Consider the following 22843-nt stretch of genomic DNA (forward strand, 5'->3'; position numbering starts at 1 on the left):
AAATTATTTTGGTCCTAACGTTTAGAGGTGGACAACCTGATTTGAAGGGTCTGCATGAGAAAAGACCGATGGAGACATCTTGGGGGTAATATTTCAACATCGATAATGTCTGGCGTGATGTTGTTTTCCTGTTGATCGGAACATGAACCTTCAAACTTCCTATAGACCTACTCCCTTGTGTACCAGCACGGGTTGTTGAGAGACTGGTACCCTTATGTACAGTTCAGTGCTATCAATGTGGCTAGCTTGAGATAGTGTGCCTAACGGTGTCGTTACAAAATCTTTGTAAAACACAAACAAAGATGATATTACAAGGTGTTACTGCTTTTACAAAGACCATTTCACATATTAAAGAAAAAACATTATCGTTGGCTGTCAGTGCCCCCAAAATGTAAATTTGAATAAATTACAGCAGTTACAGCCATGACTTTGAGTATAAAATACAAAATTGCATAAAGGAACCTTGGAGATAAAAACATTCACACCCTTTAGACCCTCTTGTTTCGTCTGGAATAAACATTTTATGTTATTACGCAGGTTATTTTCATTCTTTACTTTTTTGTTGACTGAGCTTCTGTTTTTAATCATATTGTTTTCAGGGGGCTTTCCTAAATGTGAATTATATTTTTCTCAACATTCATATTTTTCTTGCGGTCTGACCTAAATTAGATTTCAAGGAAGCGATGAGTGGCATTTATGTGTGAAATGTTTTACTTTAATCACCTGAATGATTTAACAGAAACAAAGTCTAGACTCGACATCCTCTCAAAGTTTCCCAAATGGATTCATCCACGATTTTACCAAACTTTCTCTCCTCGTAAATCATAAAATAAAACGAAGGGCAATGTATCATATTTCATCATGACATATCAAGAACTGCTTTATTTAAAACAGCCATGATTATGATTACTTCTTTCTTGCCACAACTTACTAAATAGGGAATGTATTTCTTTCTTAAGTTGGCCATTAATGACGGTTGATGGTTAATGAACACAATTAGCCAAAGTTTAGCTCTTTTATCGCTAGAATTTTGTTCTCACCTTGTTCTCAATTATAAACCACAAATAGCAATGCATATCGATGGAAAATCGTTAGGTCCTTTACATTTATTTATAATTCTTAATTCCCTTTGGTTTTGTCTTCTTTTTTTCCTTCTAATTACAGATGTCAGAAGTCATGTCCGAGAGGTTACTTTGGTTCAGGCTGTAAACATCAATGTGAATGTGGTTTAGATGGAAATTGTGAACCAACTACAGGTGCATGTATAGGTAAGTTCTTTTCTTTCCTTTTATGCAACAAACTTTCACCTGCAATTTTTTTCAGTGCGTCACATATTAATATGTTTACAGCAGAGGCCTACTTAGAGGAAACACAAGTGTGACTGTGTGAGACTGATTCGCTGTCTTCACCTAATCAAAGTTTGCCTTCAGAAAACTCTTGTATGGGATCTAGACAATCTAGTGCATGCTAATTAAAATCCCGTTCCCCTTTAACCTCATATTTCATCCACATCCACACGGTGTTCAAGTTAGTTAACATTCCAATTTCCCCTGGCTATGAGCTTGTTCGGGAAGGGGTGCAGGTTGCCTTTTTGCTAAGTTCGGGAAGGGGTGCAGGTTGCCTTTTTGCTAAACAAAAAAAAACCAAACCGCCAACAGCGATGGAAACCCAACTTCAAGGGTGAAAGAACGGTTTCCCCAAACCTCAGGCAATGTGCTGAAATTAGTTTTTAAAGAGCTTATCTACTTCCTACATAATTTCTACGACATATAAACCTTAGAACTGTCAAACAATTATGGTTTCAATTTTCAGTTTTTCTGTTAACGAGCATGAGCATTTATAGATTTCTGTCACCACCCAAACAAAAAAAGACTGAAGGCACATTTGTATACCCTTGAGCTGACTCAGATTGAGCATGAAATAAAGATCAAACATTACCTCTTTATTAATATCAGTTTTAACCACTTGTCACTCTTTACATGTAGGATGATATCCCGTATCATAATGTCTCTTTGACCACGCAGCAATAACGATACGGATGATGGTGATGATAATGATACTAATAATGAAAACAAACTTAATTTCTATATCGCACATCACCATAGATGGAGTCGCTATGTGACGTGCCTCGGAACGACTTCTATTTCTTGAAATGTTAAATAAATGTTTTTACTGTTCCTTTTCTTTTCTTTGTAGACAACTTTGAAGTGAACCTAACTGAGAGGGGTAGCGGTAACATTCAAAGGCAGGAGCTTCGAGACACGATGCCAACTCCCTTCTTTATGTACGCAATCATCGCTGGGGGCGCTCTTGCACTCCTAGTTCTCATCGTTTTCACTCTGGTTGCATCTCACCGGTTCCGCTTTGTTCACCGTGGCACATACGAGTAAGATAATAATTAATTTTTCTCATTTTACGGTATTTTAAAATAAAGAAATAATTGCTCGTATTCATAATAGCGTTCTCATTTTAGTCTCGGTCTGAAGCCTTGGACCCTTACTAAGCCGGTAGAGTTACGGGGATTGATGGGGCGAAATCAGAACCCCCCCCCTCCCCCCTACGAAGGAAATAGATCTTTTCGGCATTAAGCATAAGTTTCAACTTTTCATTTCTTAAATTTACCATAATGCTGACCCTAAATTACCAAACAAAATCCATGTCACTATGAAATCGAAGTACCTTTATTGCATGTCTTGATTTATTTCGTTTAATCATTTTGCTACAGTAGACAGAGTTTCTTTGGAAAGAGGTTGGCATTTGACGCGTCAGAAAATAACGGATTTATTCTTGCCAGGTTTAACTCTTTCTGCGTTTTTCTCGAATTGTCTTTAACGATCTTCTTGAATACCCCTAAAATGTTTCCACATGGCATCCGCTACTTAATATTGTCATTCACACCTCCCCCTTCCACTGACATGACAAGAGTCGGGAGAGAAACAGATATATTCGTCATCAAGTATAAACGAGAGATGGGGAAAGGGATTCGTGTATGAGTTTGGAGATAATATGGAAATCGTTTATAAACCGGTATTATTTCTCCATTCAGATTTATGCTTAATCAGCCTGGACACAGATGTTTGTAATTCCAGATTACAAGTCATGTGCCTTCATATGAAAAACTGAACTGAGTCAATGCAATTTCAAAAATGGGAAAGATAGTCCAATCATAGACTACATTTTGGGGAATGTTGGGGGTGACTTTGATCATTTTTCTTTTAACTAGTCTTTCCTTGATCATATCTAATCTTTCACGCAACATTTCAAATGTCATTGTTGTTGCTATTGTTGTTGTTCTTCTTCTCCTCCTTTTTCTTGTTCCTCACTAACGCATTTAGTTTATTTTAAAGTTTATTTGTTTTCATTTTCAATTAGAACTGGTGAACGTCTAGAAGATCTACTTGCAGGTGATATGAAGAACCTAGATTTGAACAGAAACAGGACGAAGACAAATGGTAAGGAGCCTCAGAAGAACATGAAAATGAAAAAAAGGAAAATATCGCTATTACCTCTACCATCTCACTATACCACCATCACCACGACAACCACCAATGCCATGCATCTCTACCACCACCAAAACCACCTCTATCACCCCCTCTAATATATACCTCCTTCACAGCCACCCCTACTACTTCTTCGTTCCTATTACTTTTTATCGTTCGCCTGATTTCCTGTATGCTGAGAAAAAATTGTACTTAATTCAGCAGAAAAGTTTTCTCTCGTACCTTATTAGTAATAAATTGTTCTCTTCTCGTATTTGTTAACCCTCCACTATTACTTCTAATGTGTATTGCTCGCAGTGGCGTACGCAGGATTTTTTCAAGGGTTTTTTTTTAACATTTTGAAATCGGGCCAAAAATTTCGCAACGACTCACTATTAATAAACAAATCTCAAGAATGGGGTTTTAACCCCCCCCCCCCCCCCTACGTACGCGCCTGATTGCTCGTAGGTAAACCAAATACTGATGTCTTTTATATGATTTTTCATCTACTTTCAGGTGCGTTAGCAACAAGAGTAGCAGAGGAGAGACGGCGTAGCATGGCCTCGTTATTATCATCTTCGGACAAAACACATTCTCGAACCTCCTCATCACTCTTCAACTTCCAGTTCGGCAAGTGCGTAGAGGAAGATTATGACGTCAGGAGAAGCACAGCAAACAGTCTAAACCGAAAACCCATCCCCTTTCCTCGAGATCCGAGCAAAATACGCACCATCCTGTCGCTAGCACCAAACAGAACATCATCGGATGTTTCGAAATCGGTGGCAGACTTTTTAAGATCGTCGGGTGTCGATTTAAGAATACCCATTGACGATGTCGTTGATGTCGAAGAGAAAGATGATATCAACAAGACACAGTTAACTGTCAAAGACACTACTCAGTCAGAAAAAGTTGAGCAAATGTCGGTAGATGTCACGCAAACTAACATTGTTCCTACAGCACCTCCTGATGTGACTTTGGAGAGTGGGGAGGTTGCATCATGAATAACCGACCATCTTGCATTCTGCTATAAAAGAAAGCAGATTTTAAGATTTTAAGGTGCAGCAAATGCACAAGGCGGAGTTTACAATTACAAATAAGGATGCCTTTGTCGCATCGCAAGCGTTTTATGCCCGAGTTGTCGAATAGGCCTGCTCCGTTCTAAGATGTTGCTATGATTGGTCAGTCAGTCAGTTAGTTTGAGTAACGTACATATGCCGCTTATGTAGGACGTGTCCAGAGTCGTCACGAAGAGGAAGCCAGGAATCGACAACAGTTTTTTTCTCATATGAGCATGAATTAGGGAATCCTATCGGCCCCCTCCAAATCGCGGGTATCTAAAGTCCGTCTGCACTAGTTTGGCCAGGGGGATTAGACCTCACTGCAAGGTCATTGACAGGTGTTTATCTCATCAAATCAGCTCTCATTAAAAAAAAGGTGATCATGTGGACCAACTGGCACCGATTAGGCATTGTTTGCTATATAGAGGGCGCAAGTAGCTATAAGTAGTGCAGTGGGGCTTTAAGACACCATAGATCAGCCAGTGATTTAGTTAGTGGTGGATGTCATTTGAGCCATCAAAAAAAAACTTTGAAATGAAGCGGTACGAAATGGACGAGAAAAATTACCCAATTTAGTAAAATACTAAATTACACCAGTGCTCTCTAGCTGGTTCCTTGTTTATTAATAGAATCGTGATTAATTTTGTTTTAAAGCGGGTTATCATGATTGCTGAGACTCAAAACGTCTTTTAACAGCCAGCATTCAGGTCTCCGATATTTAATTTGAAATTTATCCCACCAAGTGGGGCACGTTGGTGAAGGCTCTTGGCACTCAGACGGGAGGTCTTGGGTTCGATCCTGCTCGGTGCTTACATATTTGGACAAGGTGTTTTGCTTAAATTAATTTATCGCACTCCACCCAGGTGTATACATAGTAATGCTGGGGTAATGATATTTGCAGCTTCCATAAAAAGCGCATTATCAATACTGACGTGGCTTCCCTTGGTAAATAAGACCCAATTGATATTAATTGTATTTATATACATATGTTGTGGTCTTGCAGGCATGACCGATATGATCCTCGATCAAGAGAGATAAGAGAAATGTCGCAAATGAAAGGAGGAATATGGGTATGGTGTGCTCATGAATTATATAGTTATGCAGGTATTACTAATGTTTGCAGAAATTAATATGGCAATAAATGTGAGAATGATTTGAAATATGATTGACAAACATTTAAGAGTGAAGACTAAAACGTAACACAAGACTTAACCTTGTAACTACAGATTTGTCCCAGTTGCAAATAATGCATCCGATTCAGAAAAAAATTAGCCTTGATAAATTCATTCTATCGATTTCCTTCATATAAATTGGGCTAAACGTTGCATTACAAACTTGGATAGATATCGGGTATTAACGTCTAGTGTAATGACAGAATTGAATATGTGTTCATGTACTGGAATATTATGGATGAACAAGACTTGAATATGCATGAACGTGAATGTTATATTGATATAAATGTAATCTCCAAATCTGTGTCCATTTTGAAGATCAGTGTACATTGACTATAAAATATCGTCATGTGGAATTCAAATGTTTATGAACTGCCGATAGTTTTTTTTAATTTGAATATTTGTTGTTTGGAGTATTCTATATTCTATGTTATGTAAGGGTATGAAAACTATGTGCAATTTATTTTTACTCGAGTATAGAATAAGATCGTCGTCAATTCATGAAATTTAAAAAAAAAATCTTACACGTGGATGTTTTTTATGATAGCATAGCCGTTAAATCATGGTCGCTGAGCATAATTTCACAAGTGTGGTAATTCTCAGTTAGTTCAATATTTTAATAATTAATTCAAAAATATAACAAACTATACCTGTATGTTAGAAATGCAGCATGATTATTGTACATAAATAAGAAGGACAAGGTCAAACAGTAATTGTACATAGATTGCAAATGTTCTTCAAAAGAAAACTTTTATTGTAATTTTGTTTTATACTGTAAATACAATTTTATTTAACAATGATTAAATTCTATATAGCCTGTTTCTTATAAAAGAAGTTTGTCTTTGTCTCCTTGTGTGCATTCCAATCAAACAAAAGTCGTCACAATTTCTTTTTCTCTTTTTCAAATTCATCCATTTCGCATTGTGTTTGAAATCATACAGATGCAAAACATATAAAACTCATACTTTGATGACAATTTTCAATTACCAAGTAAACTATAATGTACAGAAATTACTGATAAAGTTGAGGAAAGCAACATGATTTACGTATATACCTGAGCATCAACACTTAAAGACTGCGTAAATGACACGAACAGTACAGCAATATCTAATTACCGCCCTTCTTCACCTTTATACGGAAAATATAAAATATAAACAAAATATTTACAAGCATCTTTGTGATAAGCCTGATATCAACTGCACTTTCTCGTAGATAGACACATCATGTTTACCACATGCTATTCTACAAAATGGCAATAGTATAAAAAAGACATTTACTAGCTTGGAGATATGGATGTACAGTGCGTCCCAGAAAAAACAAAACCGAGAATTATCGATGTTTAATTATAACTTAATCACAATTATTATTGATAAATGACACATGTTTCGAAAGCTTAGATCCTCCTCTTTCATTTGATGCAACTCATATAATGCATATTTCACGCATGAGTGGTAAAAATGAATTTGAAGAGAGGAAACCAAAAAGTTATTTGGCGGACGGTTTCTGAATTTCAAAGAAAAAAATCACATTTCTAGAAAGTAGAGTTTTTGCCCTTTCATATGACCCCTTAGTCAGGAAAAATGAGCTAGGAATAACAAAGTTCTATTTGTTTAAAGTAGTGCTTGCATTTCCATAATTTCATTAAACGAATTCGTTTTCACTGACTGCCTGCCGTAGCAACCAACGGAATTAACAAAAGACTTAACTCCGTTTCCTTGATATTGATATTTCACATATTGGGGAGGGGCAAGTGCCCCCTGAAGCTACACCAAAGGTGTTGGAAATAACTTAACTTGCCGTAACGTCCCTCTGGACATCTGTTTTCACACAAATCTCCTATCCATCCTGGTTGGCATAAACAACTCCCATCGATATGGTTGCACGAAGTTTTTTTCATAATAACTGATATTGTTCGAGGAGGGCTGTAACGGATATCTGCCTCACCCATCCCTATAAAAGCAAAGAACAACAAATAAAGAACTCGGTAATGATATCAAACCTTCCGAGCTGACATTGCAATCATATTGAGCACTTCGTGCTTGCTATATATATATATATATATATATAACATAATAACAACGAAAACAACAATGATAGAATGGTAGGATGGGTTATCGTATCACGTTGAAAACAAGCCAACTAAATGAATCAACATTCCTTTGGTATGAACCTTGCAACCATCTTATGGACTGCAACTAACTAAACAGACAATTTTCATCATGATTATTATACAAATTATACAAAATATTATGAAGTAGCAAAGCATTAACCATGTTAGGAATCATTGCCAAATAGTTGCATGGATTATCCCGCTGCAGAGTTATTGTAATCGCCTAGAGGGCGAGACAATCATACGGATTAAAGAACAGTGTTTTCTCTCATCGCTTACAGTGCATGAAAATAAGAAGGGCACATTTCCACATGGAATCTTTTGGTCCAATTTGGATCGAATTTGTTAAAAGCATTAGAGAGCAAAATGGAGCTACAAACGATTTGGCATTATTTTCATTTTTTTAAATATATGCTTAGAGCAGCCACACACAATGACTCGCAGGATATTATAAGCTGGATTCCCGCTCGACGATGTCATCCTCTGGCATACGAACGCTGATGACCTCGACGCTTCCTTCCAAGTACTGCTGTCGTGTCTCTTCCGTATCACCATTCGATGTTGACTTCCAATCCGACTGCGATCCCGGTTTGCCTGAATAGTAAGAAAACGAGACAACTTTTACGCTGGTTGTGTGAATGTGGATTAGCTAGGAGTATACTCAATGATGATCATTGAGTATTTTTTTTTTTTTGGGGGGGGAGGGGGGTATGTTTGTTGAATTAAGCGAGCGAGCACATTTTGAAAGGTTTATAGTTTACTTAATTGACATCCTCTGATGATGCAGCATCATCCAACGTGTATAAATTTATGATTAAACATTACTAACAAAACACCTCGCTGAAAAAAAGAGATGATGGTTACCCAAATAAAATGTCATTTCAAGCTTTTCTGCAACCTCTACCCACCCTCCACCACCACTTACGTCGGTTTGGATGTGCATGAGCTTTTCGCCGCCCCATAGAAGACATTCTATCACTCAATCAATTTTGGCGGCAGCCATTCACAATAAATATTTCAGCATGTTACGGAATGCAACCAAATTAAACTGATCTTTATGATTAAAAAGAAAAGAAGAAGAAGAAGAAGAAAGAAAAAAAAACCTTCAAAAGTAAAGATTTAAAATACATGTACTTCTAATTTTCAAACGCAGATGGCGCTAATGCACTCATTTGATATCCTCACATCCATCCGCATTATCAAAAATAAGGGTGTAGCTATATTAGTGTACACTGAACGAGGGAATCGTTTCTTTCAAATAACTAACCTAATAAGTTTTGATTGATTACGTCTAGTTTATCACCATTAATGTCTACCCGATGAGAACGACCATCAGTGGCTTTTGGAACACTGAATATGAGGAAGAAAGAAAATATGTATTAGATAATAATGCTTTCACTTGTAACTGATCTCATACCAAATAGAATAAGGTGCTTTTAAAATTAATTAACAGCTAAACTGCTTCCCTGCCGGCTTGATGCAATATCTAAATCTGAACCGCTAACCTGGAAGCTTTCGCATGTAAATGTGTCCAATGTGTGCTTCTACTATGAGCAAAAAGGGAATAAGTCCAAATGATAAAAATAACACCCTTCAACCTATTTGATAACAGCTATTGTTTTCTCATTCTTTACTTCGTATTACTTTCATGATTCTCGATTTCCCAACTTCAGCCCCTGGACCGAACACTGTACCTATACTTAAATCTAACCCCAATCCTTAACCTAACATGAAAACCATTTTCAACCCTAACTCTCTATTTTTAGCAAAATAAACCCGGTGCAAATGTTTGATACCACACCTGTTAATTGCTTGTGGTGGTCGGTGCTTTACCCGTCGAATGACGTAGGCAATTACTGCAACAACAACAAATATCACTATAGCACTCCCAACAGTGACACCAGTGATCACTCCTAACTGGTCTTGTTTGGAACTTGGCTCTTTGGTCTCAACAGCAGCAACGTAGAGGTCTGCTAAATACAGAAGAAGGTAATGAGAGACAGGCGCGTAGCCAGGCGGGGACGATGGGGGCGGTCGCCCCCCCCCCCCCCCCCCCCCAACAAAACGCCGGCCAAAAAAAAGAGAGAGAGAGAGAGAAAAAAAAAAAGAAAGGAAGAGGAAGTAGGAAGAAAAAAGGATTAAGAGTCGAGAACGGTACAACGGATCGCTTTCTTTCTATAGTAATCTAATGACACGTCAAAGCTTTCGCGCTTCGCAAAAGGACGGGGGAAACTCCCCCCCTCCCTGCACCCACCCCCTAGGGAGTGCGCTATGCGAGCTTGGTAAGTGATTCGCACTCTTTGCGTGCTCACTACCGCCCCCCCCCCCTAAAATAAAATCCTGGCTACGCGCTTGATGAGAGGAAAGAAGTAGAGAAAGTACAAAATATTGGTGTAGTGGCACACTTTCGCCAAGGGCCTGACTATCAAGTTTCCATTCAAATATACTTTTGGAAGTAAACGAGGCGAGGGAGCAAACCATTGGAATAGAAGTACGGTGATATCGTTCAGTATTTCGTAGTTATGGTACTAGAAAGGATATGTAGATGGAATATAACACCCAGCTGCCCGATTATGATGTTAAGATTGCTCAAATTATTTGTAATTTTAAAATCCAAAGGGAGAATGATTTGGTAAATAAATGAAAACCATGTAGCTGTAAAACAAAACGTTTGTGGTGAAAATAATCGTGTAATATTGAACGGAAAATTCAAGCTACTAACATGATTATTTAGATATAAATAGTACAGATTTACAATGCACGAATATAGTTTATTTATCACTTAATCAAGTGAACGTTTCCCTTTTTTCTTTTGGTACTCCACTTGATAATTCTAAAATAAAAATATGACTTTGAACATTTGAAGTGTGATCCCACCTTGGCAGTATCCAGTCTCTGGATCACAGAAGTCAGTCAGCTGACAATTACACACCGAGCTGCAATGGAGACCAAAGGTACCGTCTTGACATTGATCTTTACACCCGACACCTATCCATCCTGGAAGACAGTCTATGCACCCAAGGACGGGATCACAAACTCCACCGTTCATACATGCGCAAGTATGGGCACATACTGGGCCGTAAGTGTCATTGGCGCACAGTTCCTCACACCGAGGACCAGTTAATCCTGGGTCACACAAGCAGCCAAGTTCATTATGACACGAGCTGTTCGTGCTACAGTCGCATGTCGAAGAACATTTTAGACCATACGTGCCATCAGGACAGACGCTGTTACAACCCTGTCCTAACCATCCTGCGTCACACACGCATCCAACTTCTGGGTCACAAGTACCGTGCTGGTTACATGAGCATACTTCGGAACAACCGATACCGAATGTGCCATCTGGACAGCTTTCAGCGCAGTTGGGCCCTCTCCATCCAGCATTACATAAGCATGAACCATCCACCGGGTCACATGAACCGCCATTCTGACATGAACATTTCTCTGCACAATTCTGTCCAAAGAACCCTTCAGGGCACTGCTGTCCACAATACATGCCTTCCCAGCCACGATCACATGAGCACGACCCATCAGCAGCATTACAACGTCCATTTTCTTCACAGCGGCAGAGCTCGGTGCAGTTGGAACCGAATCGGCCTTCTGGACAAGGTGTAGCACAGATCTCCCCCATCCATCCAGCTGAACAGGCACAAGAACCATTTACATGATGACAGGCGGCACCATTTTGACACTGGCAGATAAGAGAACATTGGTGACCATAGTAACCAGAAGAACATCTTTCGTCACACAGTTCCCCGATCCATCCTTGCTGACAAGTGCACGCCCCATCTATGTGATTGCACTCTGCAACGTTTTGACATCCACAAGGCTCCTGGCACATATGTCCAAAGTAACCCCTTGAACACGATTCATTACACTGTAAACCGAACCATCCAGGAGGACAATTACACGTACCATCCATTGGGTTGCACGATGTGATGTTATGACAAGTACATACATCCACACAGTTGTACCCATAATATCCTGGAGGACATGTTTCTTCACACATGGATCCTATGAATCCAGATTGGCAAATACAGAATCCAGTGACATGGTGACACGTTCCGTAATTCTGGCACAAGCATGTTTCTTGACAATCTTGGCCATAGAAACCCTCTTCACACCAGTCTCTACACGTAGGTCCAATCCAGCCTGGTTTACAGGAGCATGATCCATCGACATGATGGCAAGCTCCACCAATTTCACAATGACATCGCCCTAAGCACTCACTACCAAAGAATCCCTCTGGACATTTCTGATCACATATGTCACCAATCCATCCGGACGAACAGGTACATGATCCATCGATGTGGCTGCATGATGAATTATTCTGGCACACGCAAAGTTCAAGACAATCTTTTCCAAAGAAACCTCGAACACACCTTTCATCGCATATGGCTCTAGTCCATCCCGGTTCACAAGTACATGAACCATTGATGTGATCGCATGTACCATCATTCTGGCATTGACATATTTCATGACATCCATGACCAAAGAATCCTTCTCTGCATCTCTCATTACAAAGCTGTCCAGTCCAACCCGGAGAACAAGAACAAGACCCATCAATGTTACTGCAACTTCCACCATTTGCACATCGACACTGTTGTAAACAACCAGATCCGAAAAGTCCAAAAGGGCACGCTTGTTCACAGAACTCCCCGATCCATCCAGGTCCGCAAAGGCAGGACCCATCTAGATTATCACATGTGGCACCATTCTGGCACTGACAGCGCTCCTGGCAGTCTTGTCCATAGAAGTTTTCGTTGCAGGGCTCAGCACAAGTGACACCTTGCCATCCTGGAGCACAGGAACAAGCTCCACTAACATGATGACAAGTTCCTCTATTAACACACTGGCACTGTTGCAGGCATTCGTTCCCATAATATCCTACTGGACACTTTTCAGCACACACTTCCCCAGTCCATCCAGATTTACAAGTGCATATTCCATCGATGTGATCGCATGTGCCATCATTCTGGCATTGACATAACTGTCGGCAGTCTTGTCCGAAAAATCCATCCTGGCAACGTGCACTGCATGCCATGCCAGTCCAACCTGGAAAACAATTACATGAACCATCAACATGGTCACACAATCCACCACTTGTGCAACCACAAAGAAGCATACAAGCATTGCCGTAACGTCCCTCTGGACATCTGTTTTCACACAAATCTCCTATCCATCCTGGTTGGCATAAACAACTCCCATCGATATGGTTGCACGAAGCATTGTTTCGACAGGCGCAAACTTCCCGGCATTGTAGACCAAAGGAGCTGTCTCCACAAGGGGATTTGCAATCTAGTCCTATCCAACCAGCAGTACACGTGCATGAGCCATCTATGTGGTTGCATGTTCCTCCATTTTCACATTGGCACTGTTGTGAGCATTCAAGCCCATAGAACCCTTCTGGACATTCTTGTTCACATGTTTCTCCAATAAAACCTTTACCACACCTGCATGATCCATCCACATGAAAACAGGTGCCTCCATTTTGACATCTGCATTCCACAGTACATCCTAATCCATAGGTGTCTGTCGGGCAAACCTCAGTACACAAGTCCCCAGTCCATCCAGGTTGGCAGCTGCATGACCCGGAAACAGGGTCACATGCGCCATCGTTAAGACACTGACATTCATTCTCACAGTTCAATCCGAAGGTACCATCCGCACAGGTATCCGTACAGAATTGTCCTCGCCAGCCAGCCAGGCATGAACAAGTGCCGTCGACATGATTGCATTCAGCTCCATTTTCACACAAGCATCCATATTCACAGTTCATTCCGTATGAACCTTGTGGACATCTTTCATCGCAGAGATCACCCGTCCACCCAGGACTGCAATCGCAGTGACCATCCTTATGATGGCAATGTGCTCCGTTCTGGCACAGGCAATCCGTTCGACAACCTTCGCCAAAGAAGTTTTCTGGACACATCTCAGAACATGTCTCTCCAATCCAGCCTGGTGCACAAAAGCATGAACCACTGGTGTGGCTACAATTCGCACCGTTCACGCAAGAACACACAGCTCTGCAGTCAAGTCCATAAAACCCTTCCTGACATCCAACATCACAGACTTCCCCCATCCAACCTGATGAACAAGTGCAGGTTCCATCTGTCTGATTACAGTGTGCTCCGTTTTGACATAGGCATTCCTGTGAACACCCAGTTCCGAACGTACCAAGAGGACATGGTTGGTGACATCTTGGTCCAGTCCAACCCGGTTTACAAGTACATGAACCATCGATGTAATCGCATGTACCATCATTCTGGCATTGACATATTTCATGACATCCATGACCAAAGAATCCTTCTCTGCATCTCTCATTACAAAGCTGTCCAGTCCAACCCGGAGAACAAGAACAAGACCCATCAATGTTACTGCAACTTCCACCATTTGCACATCGACACTGTTGTAAACAACCAGATCCGAAAAGTCCAAAAGGGCACGCTTGTTCACAGAACTCCCCGATCCATCCAGGTCCGCAAAGGCAGGACCCATCTAGATTATCACATGTGGCACCATTCTGGCACTGACAGCGCTCCTGGCAGTCTTGTCCATAGAAGTTTTCGTTGCAGGGCTCAGCACAAGTGACACCTTGCCATCCTGGAGCACAGGAACAAGCTCCACTAACATGATGACAAGTTCCTCTATTAACACACTGGCACTGTTGCAGGCATTCGTTCCCATAAGATCCTACTGGACACTTTTCAGCACACACTTCCCCAGTCCATCCAGATTTACAAGTGCATATTCCATCGATGTGATCGCATGTGCCATCATTCTGGCATTGACATAACTGTCGGCAGTCTTGTCCGAAAAATCCGTCCTGGCAACGTGCACTGCATGCCATGCCAGTCCAACCTGGAAAACAATTACATGAACCATCAACATGGTCACACAATCCACCACTTGTGCAACCACAAAGAAGCATACAAGCATTGCCGTAACGTCCCTCTGGACATCTGTTTTCACACAAATCTCCTATCCATCCTGGTTGGCATAAACAACTCCCATCGATATGGTTGCACGAAGCATTGTTTCGACAGGCGCAAACTTCCCGGCATTGTAGACCAAAGGAGCTGTCTCCACAAGGGGATTTGCAATCTAGTCCTATCCAACCAGCAGTACACGTGCATGAGCCATCTATGTGGTTGCATGTTCCTCCATTTTCACATTGGCACTGTTGTGAGCATTCAAGCCCATAGAACCCTTCTGGACATTCTTGTTCACATGTTTTTCCAATAAAACCTTTACCACACCTGCATGATCCATCCACATGAAAACAGGTGCCTCCATTTTGACATCTGCATTCCACAGTACATCCTAATCCATAGGTGTCTGTCGGGCAAACCTCAGTACACAAGTCCCCAGTCCATCCAGGTTGGCAGCTGCATGACCCGGAAACAGGGTCACATGCGCCATCGTTAAGACACTGACATTCATTCTCACAGTTCAATCCGAAGGTACCATCCGCACAGGTATCCGTACAGAATTGTCCTCGCCAGCCAGCCAGGCATGAACAAGTGCCGTCGACATGATTGCATTCAGCTCCATTTTCACACAAGCATCCATATTCACAGTTCATTCCGTATGAACCTTGTGGACATCTTTCATCGCAGAGATCACCCGTCCACCCAGGACTGCAATCGCAGTGACCATCCTTATGATGGCAATGTGCTCCGTTCTGGCACAGGCAATCCGTTCGACAACCTTCGCCAAAGAAGTTTTCTGGACACATCTCAGAACATGTCTCTCCAATCCAGCCTGGTGCACAAAAGCATGAACCACTGGTGTGGCTACAATTCGCACCGTTCACGCAAGAACACACAGCTCTGCAGTCAAGTCCATAAAACCCTTCCTGACATCCAACATCACAGACTTCCCCCATCCAACCTGATGAACAAGTGCAGGTTCCATCTGTCTGATTACAGTGTGCTCCGTTTTGACATAGGCATTCCTGTGAACACCCAGTTCCGAACGTACCAAGAGGACATGGTTGGTGACATCTTGGTCCAGTCCATCCCGGTTTACAAGTACATGAACCATCGATGTAATCGCATGTACCATCATTCTGGCATTGACATATTTCATGACATCCATGACCAAAGAATCCTTCTCTGCATCTCTCATTACAAAGCTGTCCAGTCCAACCCGGAGAACAAGAACAAGACCCATCAATGTTACTGCAACTTCCACCATTTGCACATCGACACTGTTGTAAACAACCAGATCCGAAAAGTCCAAAAGGGCACGCTTGTTCACAGAACTCCCCGATCCATCCAGGTCCGCAAAGGCAGGACCCATCTAGATTATCACATGTGGCACCATTCTGGCACTGACAGCGCTCCTGGCAGTCTTGTCCATAGAAGTTTTCGTTGCAGGGCTCAGCACAAGTGACACCTTGCCATCCTGGAGCACAGGAACAAGCTCCACTAACATGATGACAAGTTCCTCTATTAACACACTGGCACTGTTGCAGGCATTCGTTCCCATAAGATCCTACTGGACACTTTTCAGCACACACTTCCCCAGTCCATCCAGATTTACAAGTGCATATTCCATCGATGTGATCGCATGTGCCATCATTCTGGCATTGACATAACTGTCGGCAGTCTTGTCCGAAAAATCCATCCTGGCAACGTGCACTGCATGCCATGCCAGTCCAACCTGGAAAACAATTACATGAACCATCAACATGGTCACACAATCCACCACTTGTGCAACCACAAAGAAGCATACAAGCATTGCCGTAACGTCCCTCTGGACATCTGTTTTCACACAAATCTCCTATCCATCCTGGTTGGCATAAACAACTCCCATCGATATGGTTGCACGAAGCATTGTTTCGACAGGCGCAAACTTCCCGGCATTGTAGACCAAAGGAGCTGTCTCCACAAGGGGATTTGCAATCTAGTCCTATCCAACCAGCAGTACACGTGCATGAGCCATCTATGTGGTTGCATGTTCCTCCATTTTCACATTGGCACTGTTGTGAGCATTCAAGCCCATAGAACCCTTCTGGACATTCTTGTTCACATGTTTCTCCAATAAAACCTTTACCACACCTGCATGATCCATCCACATGAAAACAGGTGCCTCCATTTTGACATCTGCATTCCACAGTACATCCTAATCCATAGGTGTCTGTCGGGCAAACCTCAGTACACAAGTCCCCAGTCCATCCAGGTTGGCAGCTGCATGACCCGGAAACAGGGTCACATGCGCCATCGTTAAGACACTGACATTCATTCTCACAGTTCAATCCGAAGGTACCATCCGCACAGGTATCCGTACAGAATTGTCCTCGCCAGCCAGCCAGGCATGAACAAGTGCCGTCGACATGATTGCATTCAGCTCCATTTTCACACAAGCATCCATATTCACAGTTCATTCCGTATGAACCTTGTGGACATCTTTCATCGCAGAGATCACCCGTCCACCCAGGACTGCAATCGCAGTGACCATCCTTATGATGGCAATGTGCTCCGTTCTGGCACAGGCAATCCGTTCGACAACCTTCGCCAAAGAAGTTTTCTGGACATATCTCAGAACATGTCTCTCCAATCCAGCCTGGTGCACAAAAGCATGAACCACTGGTGTGGCTACAATTCGCACCGTTCACGCAAGAACACACAGCTCTGCAGTCAAGTCCATAAAACCCTTCCTGACATCCAACATCACAGACTTCCCCCATCCAACCTGATGAACAAGTGCAGGTTCCATCTGTCTGATTACAGTGTGCTCCGTTTTGACATAGGCATTCCTGTGAACACCCAGTTCCGAACGTACCAAGAGGACATGGTTGGTGACATCTTGGTCCAGTCCATCCCGGTTTACAAGTACATGAACCATCGATGTAATCGCATGTACCATCATTCTGGCATTGACATATTTCATGACATCCATGACCAAAGAATCCTTCTCTGCATCTCTCATTACAAAGCTGTCCAGTCCAACCCGGAGAACAAGAACAAGACCCATCAATGTTACTGCAACTTCCACCATTTGCACATCGACACTGTTGTAAACAACCAGATCCGAAAAGTCCAAAAGGGCACGCTTGTTCACAGAACTCCCCGATCCATCCAGGTCCGCAAAGGCAGGACCCATCTAGATTATCACATGTGGCACCATTCTGGCACTGACAGCGCTCCTGGCAGTCTTGTCCATAGAAGTTTTCGTTGCAGGGCTCAGCACAAGTGACACCTTGCCATCCTGGAGCACAGGAACAAGCTCCACTAACATGATGACAAGTTCCTCTATTAACACACTGGCACTGTTGCAGGCATTCGTTCCCATAAGATCCTACTGGACACTTTTCAGCACACACTTCCCCAGTCCATCCAGATTTACAAGTGCATATTCCATCGATGTGATCGCATGTGCCATCATTCTGGCATTGACATAACTGTCGGCAGTCTTGTCCGAAAAATCCATCCTGGCAACGTGCACTGCATGCCATGCCAGTCCAACCTGGAAAACAATTACATGAACCATCAACATGGTCACACAATCCACCACTTGTGCAACCACAAAGAAGCATACAAGCATTGCCGTAACGTCCCTCTGGACATCTGTTTTCACACAAATCTCCTATCCATCCTGGTTGGCATAAACAACTCCCATCGATATGGTTGCACGAAGCATTGTTTCGACAGGCGCAAACTTCCCGGCATTGTAGACCAAAGGAGCTGTCTCCACAAGGGGATTTGCAATCTAGTCCTATCCAACCAGCAGTACACGTGCATGAGCCATCTATGTGGTTGCATGTTCCTCCATTTTCACATTGGCACTGTTGTGAGCATTCAAGCCCATAGAACCCTTCTGGACATTCTTGTTCACATGTTTCTCCAATAAAACCTTTACCACACCTGCATGATCCATCCACATGAAAACAGGTGCCTCCATTTTGACATCTACATTCCACAGTACATCCTAATCCATAGGTGTCTGTCGGGCAAACCTCAGTACACAAGTCCCCAGTCCATCCAGGTTGGCAGCTGCATGATCCGAAAACAGGGTCACATGCGCCATCGTTAAGACACTGACATTCATTCTCACAGTTCAATCCGAAGGTACCATCCGCACAGGTATCCGTACAGAATTGTCCTCGCCAGCCAGCCAGGCATGAACAAGTGCCGTCGACATGATTGCATTCAGCTCCATTTTCACACAAGCATCCATATTCACAGTTCATTCCGTATGAACCTTGTGGACATCTTTCATCGCAGAGATCACCCGTCCACCCAGGACTGCAATCGCAGTGACCATCCTTATGATGGCAATGTGCTCCGTTCTGGCACAGGCAATCCGTTCGACAACCTTCGCCAAAGAAGTTTTCTGGACACATCTCAGAACATGTCTCTCCAATCCAGCCTGGTGCACAAAAGCATGAACCACTGGTGTGGCTACAATTCGCACCGTTCACGCAAGAACACACAGCTCTGCAGTCAAGTCCATAAAACCCTTCCTGACATCCAACATCACAGACTTCCCCCATCCAACCTGATGAACAAGTGCAGGTTCCATCTGTCTGATTACAGTGTGCTCCGTTTTGACATAGGCATTCCTGTGAACACCCAGTTCCGAACGTACCAAGAGGACATGGTTGGTGACATCTTGGTCCAGTCCATCCCGGTTTACAAGTACATGAACCATCGATGTAATCGCATGTACCATCATTCTGGCATTGACATATTTCATGACATCCATGACCAAAGAATCCTTCTCTGCATCTCTCATTACAAAGCTGTCCAGTCCAACCCGGAGAACAAGAACAAGACCCATCAATGTTACTGCAACTTCCACCATTTGCACATCGACACTGTTGTAAACAACCAGATCCGAAAAGTCCAAAAGGGCACGCTTGTTCACAGAACTCCCCGATCCATCCAGGTCCGCAAAGGCAGGACCCATCTAGATTATCACATGTGGCACCATTCTGGCACTGACAGCGCTCCTGGCAGTCTTGTCCATAGAAGTTTTCGTTGCAGGGCTCAGCACAAGTGACACCTTGCCATCCTGGAGCACAGGAACAAGCTCCACTAACATGATGACAAGTTCCTCTATTAACACACTGGCACTGTTGCAGGCATTCGTTCCCATAAGATCCTACTGGACACTTTTCAGCACACACTTCCCCAGTCCATCCAGATTTACAAGTGCATATTCCATCGATGTGATCGCATGTGCCATCATTCTGGCATTGACATAACTGTCGGCAGTCTTGTCCGAAAAATCCATCCTGGCAACGTGCACTGCATGCCATGCCAGTCCAACCTGGAAAACAATTACATGAACCATCAACATGGTCACACAATCCACCACTTGTGCAACCACAAAGAAGCATACAAGCATTGCCGTAACGTCCCTCTGGACATCTGTTTTCACACAAATCTCCTATCCATCCTGGTTGGCATAAACAACTCCCATCGATATGGTTGCACGAAGCATTGTTTCGACAGGCGCAAACTTCCCGGCATTGTAGACCAAAGGAGCTGTCTCCACAAGGGGATTTGCAATCTAGTCCTATCCAACCAGCAGTACACGTGCATGAGCCATCTATGTGGTTGCATGTTCCTCCATTTTCACATTGGCACTGTTGTGAGCATTCAAGCCCATAGAACCCTTCTGGACATTCTTGTTCACATGTTTCTCCAATAAAACCTTTACCACACCTGCATGATCCATCCACATGAAAACAGGTGCCTCTATTTTGACATCTACATTCCACAGTACATCCTAATCCATAGGTGTCTGTCGGGCAAACCTCAGTACACAAGTCCCCAGTCCATCCAGGTTGGCAGCTGCATGATCCGAAAACAGGGTCACATGCGCCATCGTTAAGACACTGACATTCATTCTCACAGTTCAATCCGAAGGTACCATCCGCACAGGTATCCGTACAGAATTGTCCTCGCCAGCCAGCCAGGCATGAACAAGTGCCGTCGACATGATTGCATTCAGCTCCATTTTCACACAAGCATCCATATTCACAGTTCATTCCGTATGAACCTTGTGGACATCTTTCATCGCAGAGATCACCCGTCCACCCAGGACTGCAATCGCAGTGACCATCCTTATGATGGCAATGTGCTCCGTTCTGGCACAGGCAATCCGTTCGACAACCTTCGCCAAAGAAGTTTTCTGGACACATCTCAGAACATGTCTCTCCAATCCAGCCTGGTGCACAAAAGCATGAACCACTGGTGTGGCTACAATTCGCACCGTTCACGCAAGAACACACAGCTCTGCAGTCAAGTCCATAAAACCCTTCCTGACATCCAACATCACAGACTTCCCCCATCCAACCTGATGAACAAGTGCAGGTTCCATCTGTCTGATTACAGTGTGCTCCGTTTTGACATAGGCATTCCTGTGAACACCCAGTTCCGAACGTACCAAGAGGACATGGTTGGTGACATCTTGGTCCAGTCCATCCCGGTTTACAAGTACATGAACCATCGATGTAATCGCATGTACCATCATTCTGGCATTGACATATTTCATGACATCCATGACCAAAGAATCCTTCTCTGCATCTCTCATTACAAAGCTGTCCAGTCCAACCCGGAGAACAAGAACAAGACCCATCAATGTTACTGCAACTTCCACCATTTGCACATCGACACTGTTGTAAACAACCAGATCCGAAAAGTCCAAAAGGGCACGCTTGTTCACAGAACTCCCCGATCCATCCAGGTCCGCAAAGGCAGGACCCATCTAGATTATCACATGTGGCACCATTCTGGCACTGACAGCGCTCCTGGCAGTCTTGTCCATAGAAGTTTTCGTTGCAGGGCTCAGCACAAGTGACACCTTGCCATCCTGGAGCACAGGAACAAGCTCCACTAACATGATGACAAGTTCCTCTATTAACACACTGGCACTGTTGCAGGCATTCGTTCCCATAAGATCCTACTGGACACTTTTCAGCACACACTTCCCCAGTCCATCCAGATTTACAAGTGCATATTCCATCGATGTGATCGCATGTGCCATCATTCTGGCATTGACATAACTGTCGGCAGTCTTGTCCGAAAAATCCATCCTGGCAACGTGCACTGCATGCCATGCCAGTCCAACCTGGAAAACAATTACATGAACCATCAACATGGTCACACAATCCACCACTTGTGCAACCACAAAGAAGCATACAAGCATTGCCGTAACGTCCCTCTGGACATCTGTTTTCACACAAATCTCCTATCCATCCTGGTTGGCATAAACAACTCCCATCGATATGGTTGCACGAAGCATTGTTTCGACAGGCGCAAACTTCCCGGCATTGTAGACCAAAGGAGCTGTCTCCACAAGGGGATTTGCAATCTAGTCCTATCCAACCAGCAGTACACGTGCATGAGCCATCTATGTGGTTGCATGTTCCTCCATTTTCACATTGGCACTGTTGTGAGCATTCAAGCCCATAGAACCCTTCTGGACATTCTTGTTCACATGTTTCTCCAATAAAACCTTTACCACACCTGCATGATCCATCCACATGAAAACAGGTGCCTCTATTTTGACATCTACATTCCACAGTACATCCTAATCCATAGGTGTCTGTCGGGCAAACCTCAGTACACAAGTCCCCAGTCCATCCAGGTTGGCAGCTGCATGATCCGAAAACAGGGTCACATGCGCCATCGTTAAGACACTGACATTCATTCTCACAGTTCAATCCGAAGGTACCATCCGCACAGGTATCCGTACAGAATTGTCCTCGCCAGCCAGCCAGGCATGAACAAGTGCCGTCGACATGATTGCATTCAGCTCCATTTTCACACAAGCATCCATATTCACAGTTCATTCCGTATGAACCTTGTGGACATCTTTCATCGCAGAGATCACCCGTCCACCCAGGACTGCAATCGCAGTGACCATCCTTATGATGGCAATGTGCTCCGTTCTGGCACAGGCAATCCGTTCGACAACCTTCGCCAAAGAAGTTTTCTGGACACATCTCAGAACATGTCTCTCCAATCCAGCCTGGTGCACAAAAGCATGAACCACTGGTGTGGCTAC

General features: G+C 43.1%; 3 protein-coding genes across 3 annotated transcripts in view; 1 reads left to right on the forward strand and 2 right to left on the reverse strand.

Moving 5' to 3' along the window:
* The window catches only part of LOC100890774 (multiple epidermal growth factor-like domains protein 6), a 35856-nt gene extending 31376 nt beyond the window's left edge, over window positions 1-4480 (forward strand). Inside the window, exons 5-8 of the mRNA XM_003728132.3 lie at window positions 1165-1268; window positions 2197-2386; window positions 3373-3452; window positions 3996-4480. Of these exons, the coding sequence (XP_003728180.2) occupies window positions 1165-1268; window positions 2197-2386; window positions 3373-3452; window positions 3996-4480 (859 nt within the window). The remainder of the gene's footprint in view (window positions 1-1164; window positions 1269-2196; window positions 2387-3372; window positions 3453-3995) is intronic.
* Window positions 4481-7823: 3343 nt separating this feature from the next.
* Window positions 7824-20003, reverse strand: LOC115919448 (multiple epidermal growth factor-like domains protein 6). Its single transcript, XM_030973299.1, has 7 exons — window positions 19741-20003; window positions 18881-19195; window positions 18173-18292; window positions 10697-17389; window positions 9621-9789; window positions 9087-9169; window positions 7824-8413 (listed from the first exon to the last, which is right to left on the reverse strand). Exons 1-7 carry the CDS (start codon window positions 19922-19924, stop codon window positions 8268-8270), a joined length of 7710 nt encoding a protein of 2569 aa, XP_030829159.1. The 5' UTR covers window positions 19925-20003; the 3' UTR covers window positions 7824-8267.
* Window positions 19931-22781, reverse strand: LOC115919450 (multiple epidermal growth factor-like domains protein 11). The gene is made up of 2 exons (XM_030973300.1): window positions 20589-22781; window positions 19931-20098 (listed from the first exon to the last, which is right to left on the reverse strand). Exons 1-2 carry the CDS (start codon window positions 22779-22781, stop codon window positions 19931-19933), a joined length of 2361 nt encoding a protein of 786 aa, XP_030829160.1.
* Between the last annotated feature and the right edge of the window lie 62 nt (window positions 22782-22843).

Source organism: Strongylocentrotus purpuratus, unplaced genomic scaffold, assembly GCF_000002235.5.
Source record: "Strongylocentrotus purpuratus isolate Spur 01 unplaced genomic scaffold, Spur_5.0 spur5_scaffold_6, whole genome shotgun sequence".
Lineage (NCBI taxonomy): Eukaryota > Metazoa > Echinodermata > Echinoidea > Camarodonta > Strongylocentrotidae > Strongylocentrotus > Strongylocentrotus purpuratus.

What these genes read in the sequence shown, in the direction of transcription:
- LOC115919448 (XM_030973299.1), bottom strand. Translation starts at nt 19,924, where the DNA reads ATGGGAACGAATGCCTGCAACAGTGCCAGTGTGTTAATAGAGGAACTT. An exon ending in AATGGTGCCACATGTGATAA is followed by an intron (nt 19,196 to 19,740) that starts TCTAGATGGGTC and finishes TTTGTGCACCAG; the next exon opens with GCTGGATTGGAGAGACATGT. An exon ending in AATCAATCAAAACTTATTAG is followed by an intron (nt 8,414 to 9,086) that starts GTTAGTTATTTG and finishes CTTACTATTCAG; the next exon opens with GCAAACCGGGATCGCAGTCG.
- LOC115919450 (XM_030973300.1), bottom strand. Translation starts at nt 22,781, where the DNA reads ATGTGTCCAGAAAACTTCTTTGGCGAAGGTTGTCGAACGGATTGCCTG. An exon ending in CTGGGGACTTGTGTACTGAG is followed by an intron (nt 20,099 to 20,588) that starts GTTTGCCCGACA and finishes ATTGTTTTCCAG; the next exon opens with GTTGGACTGGCATGGCATGC.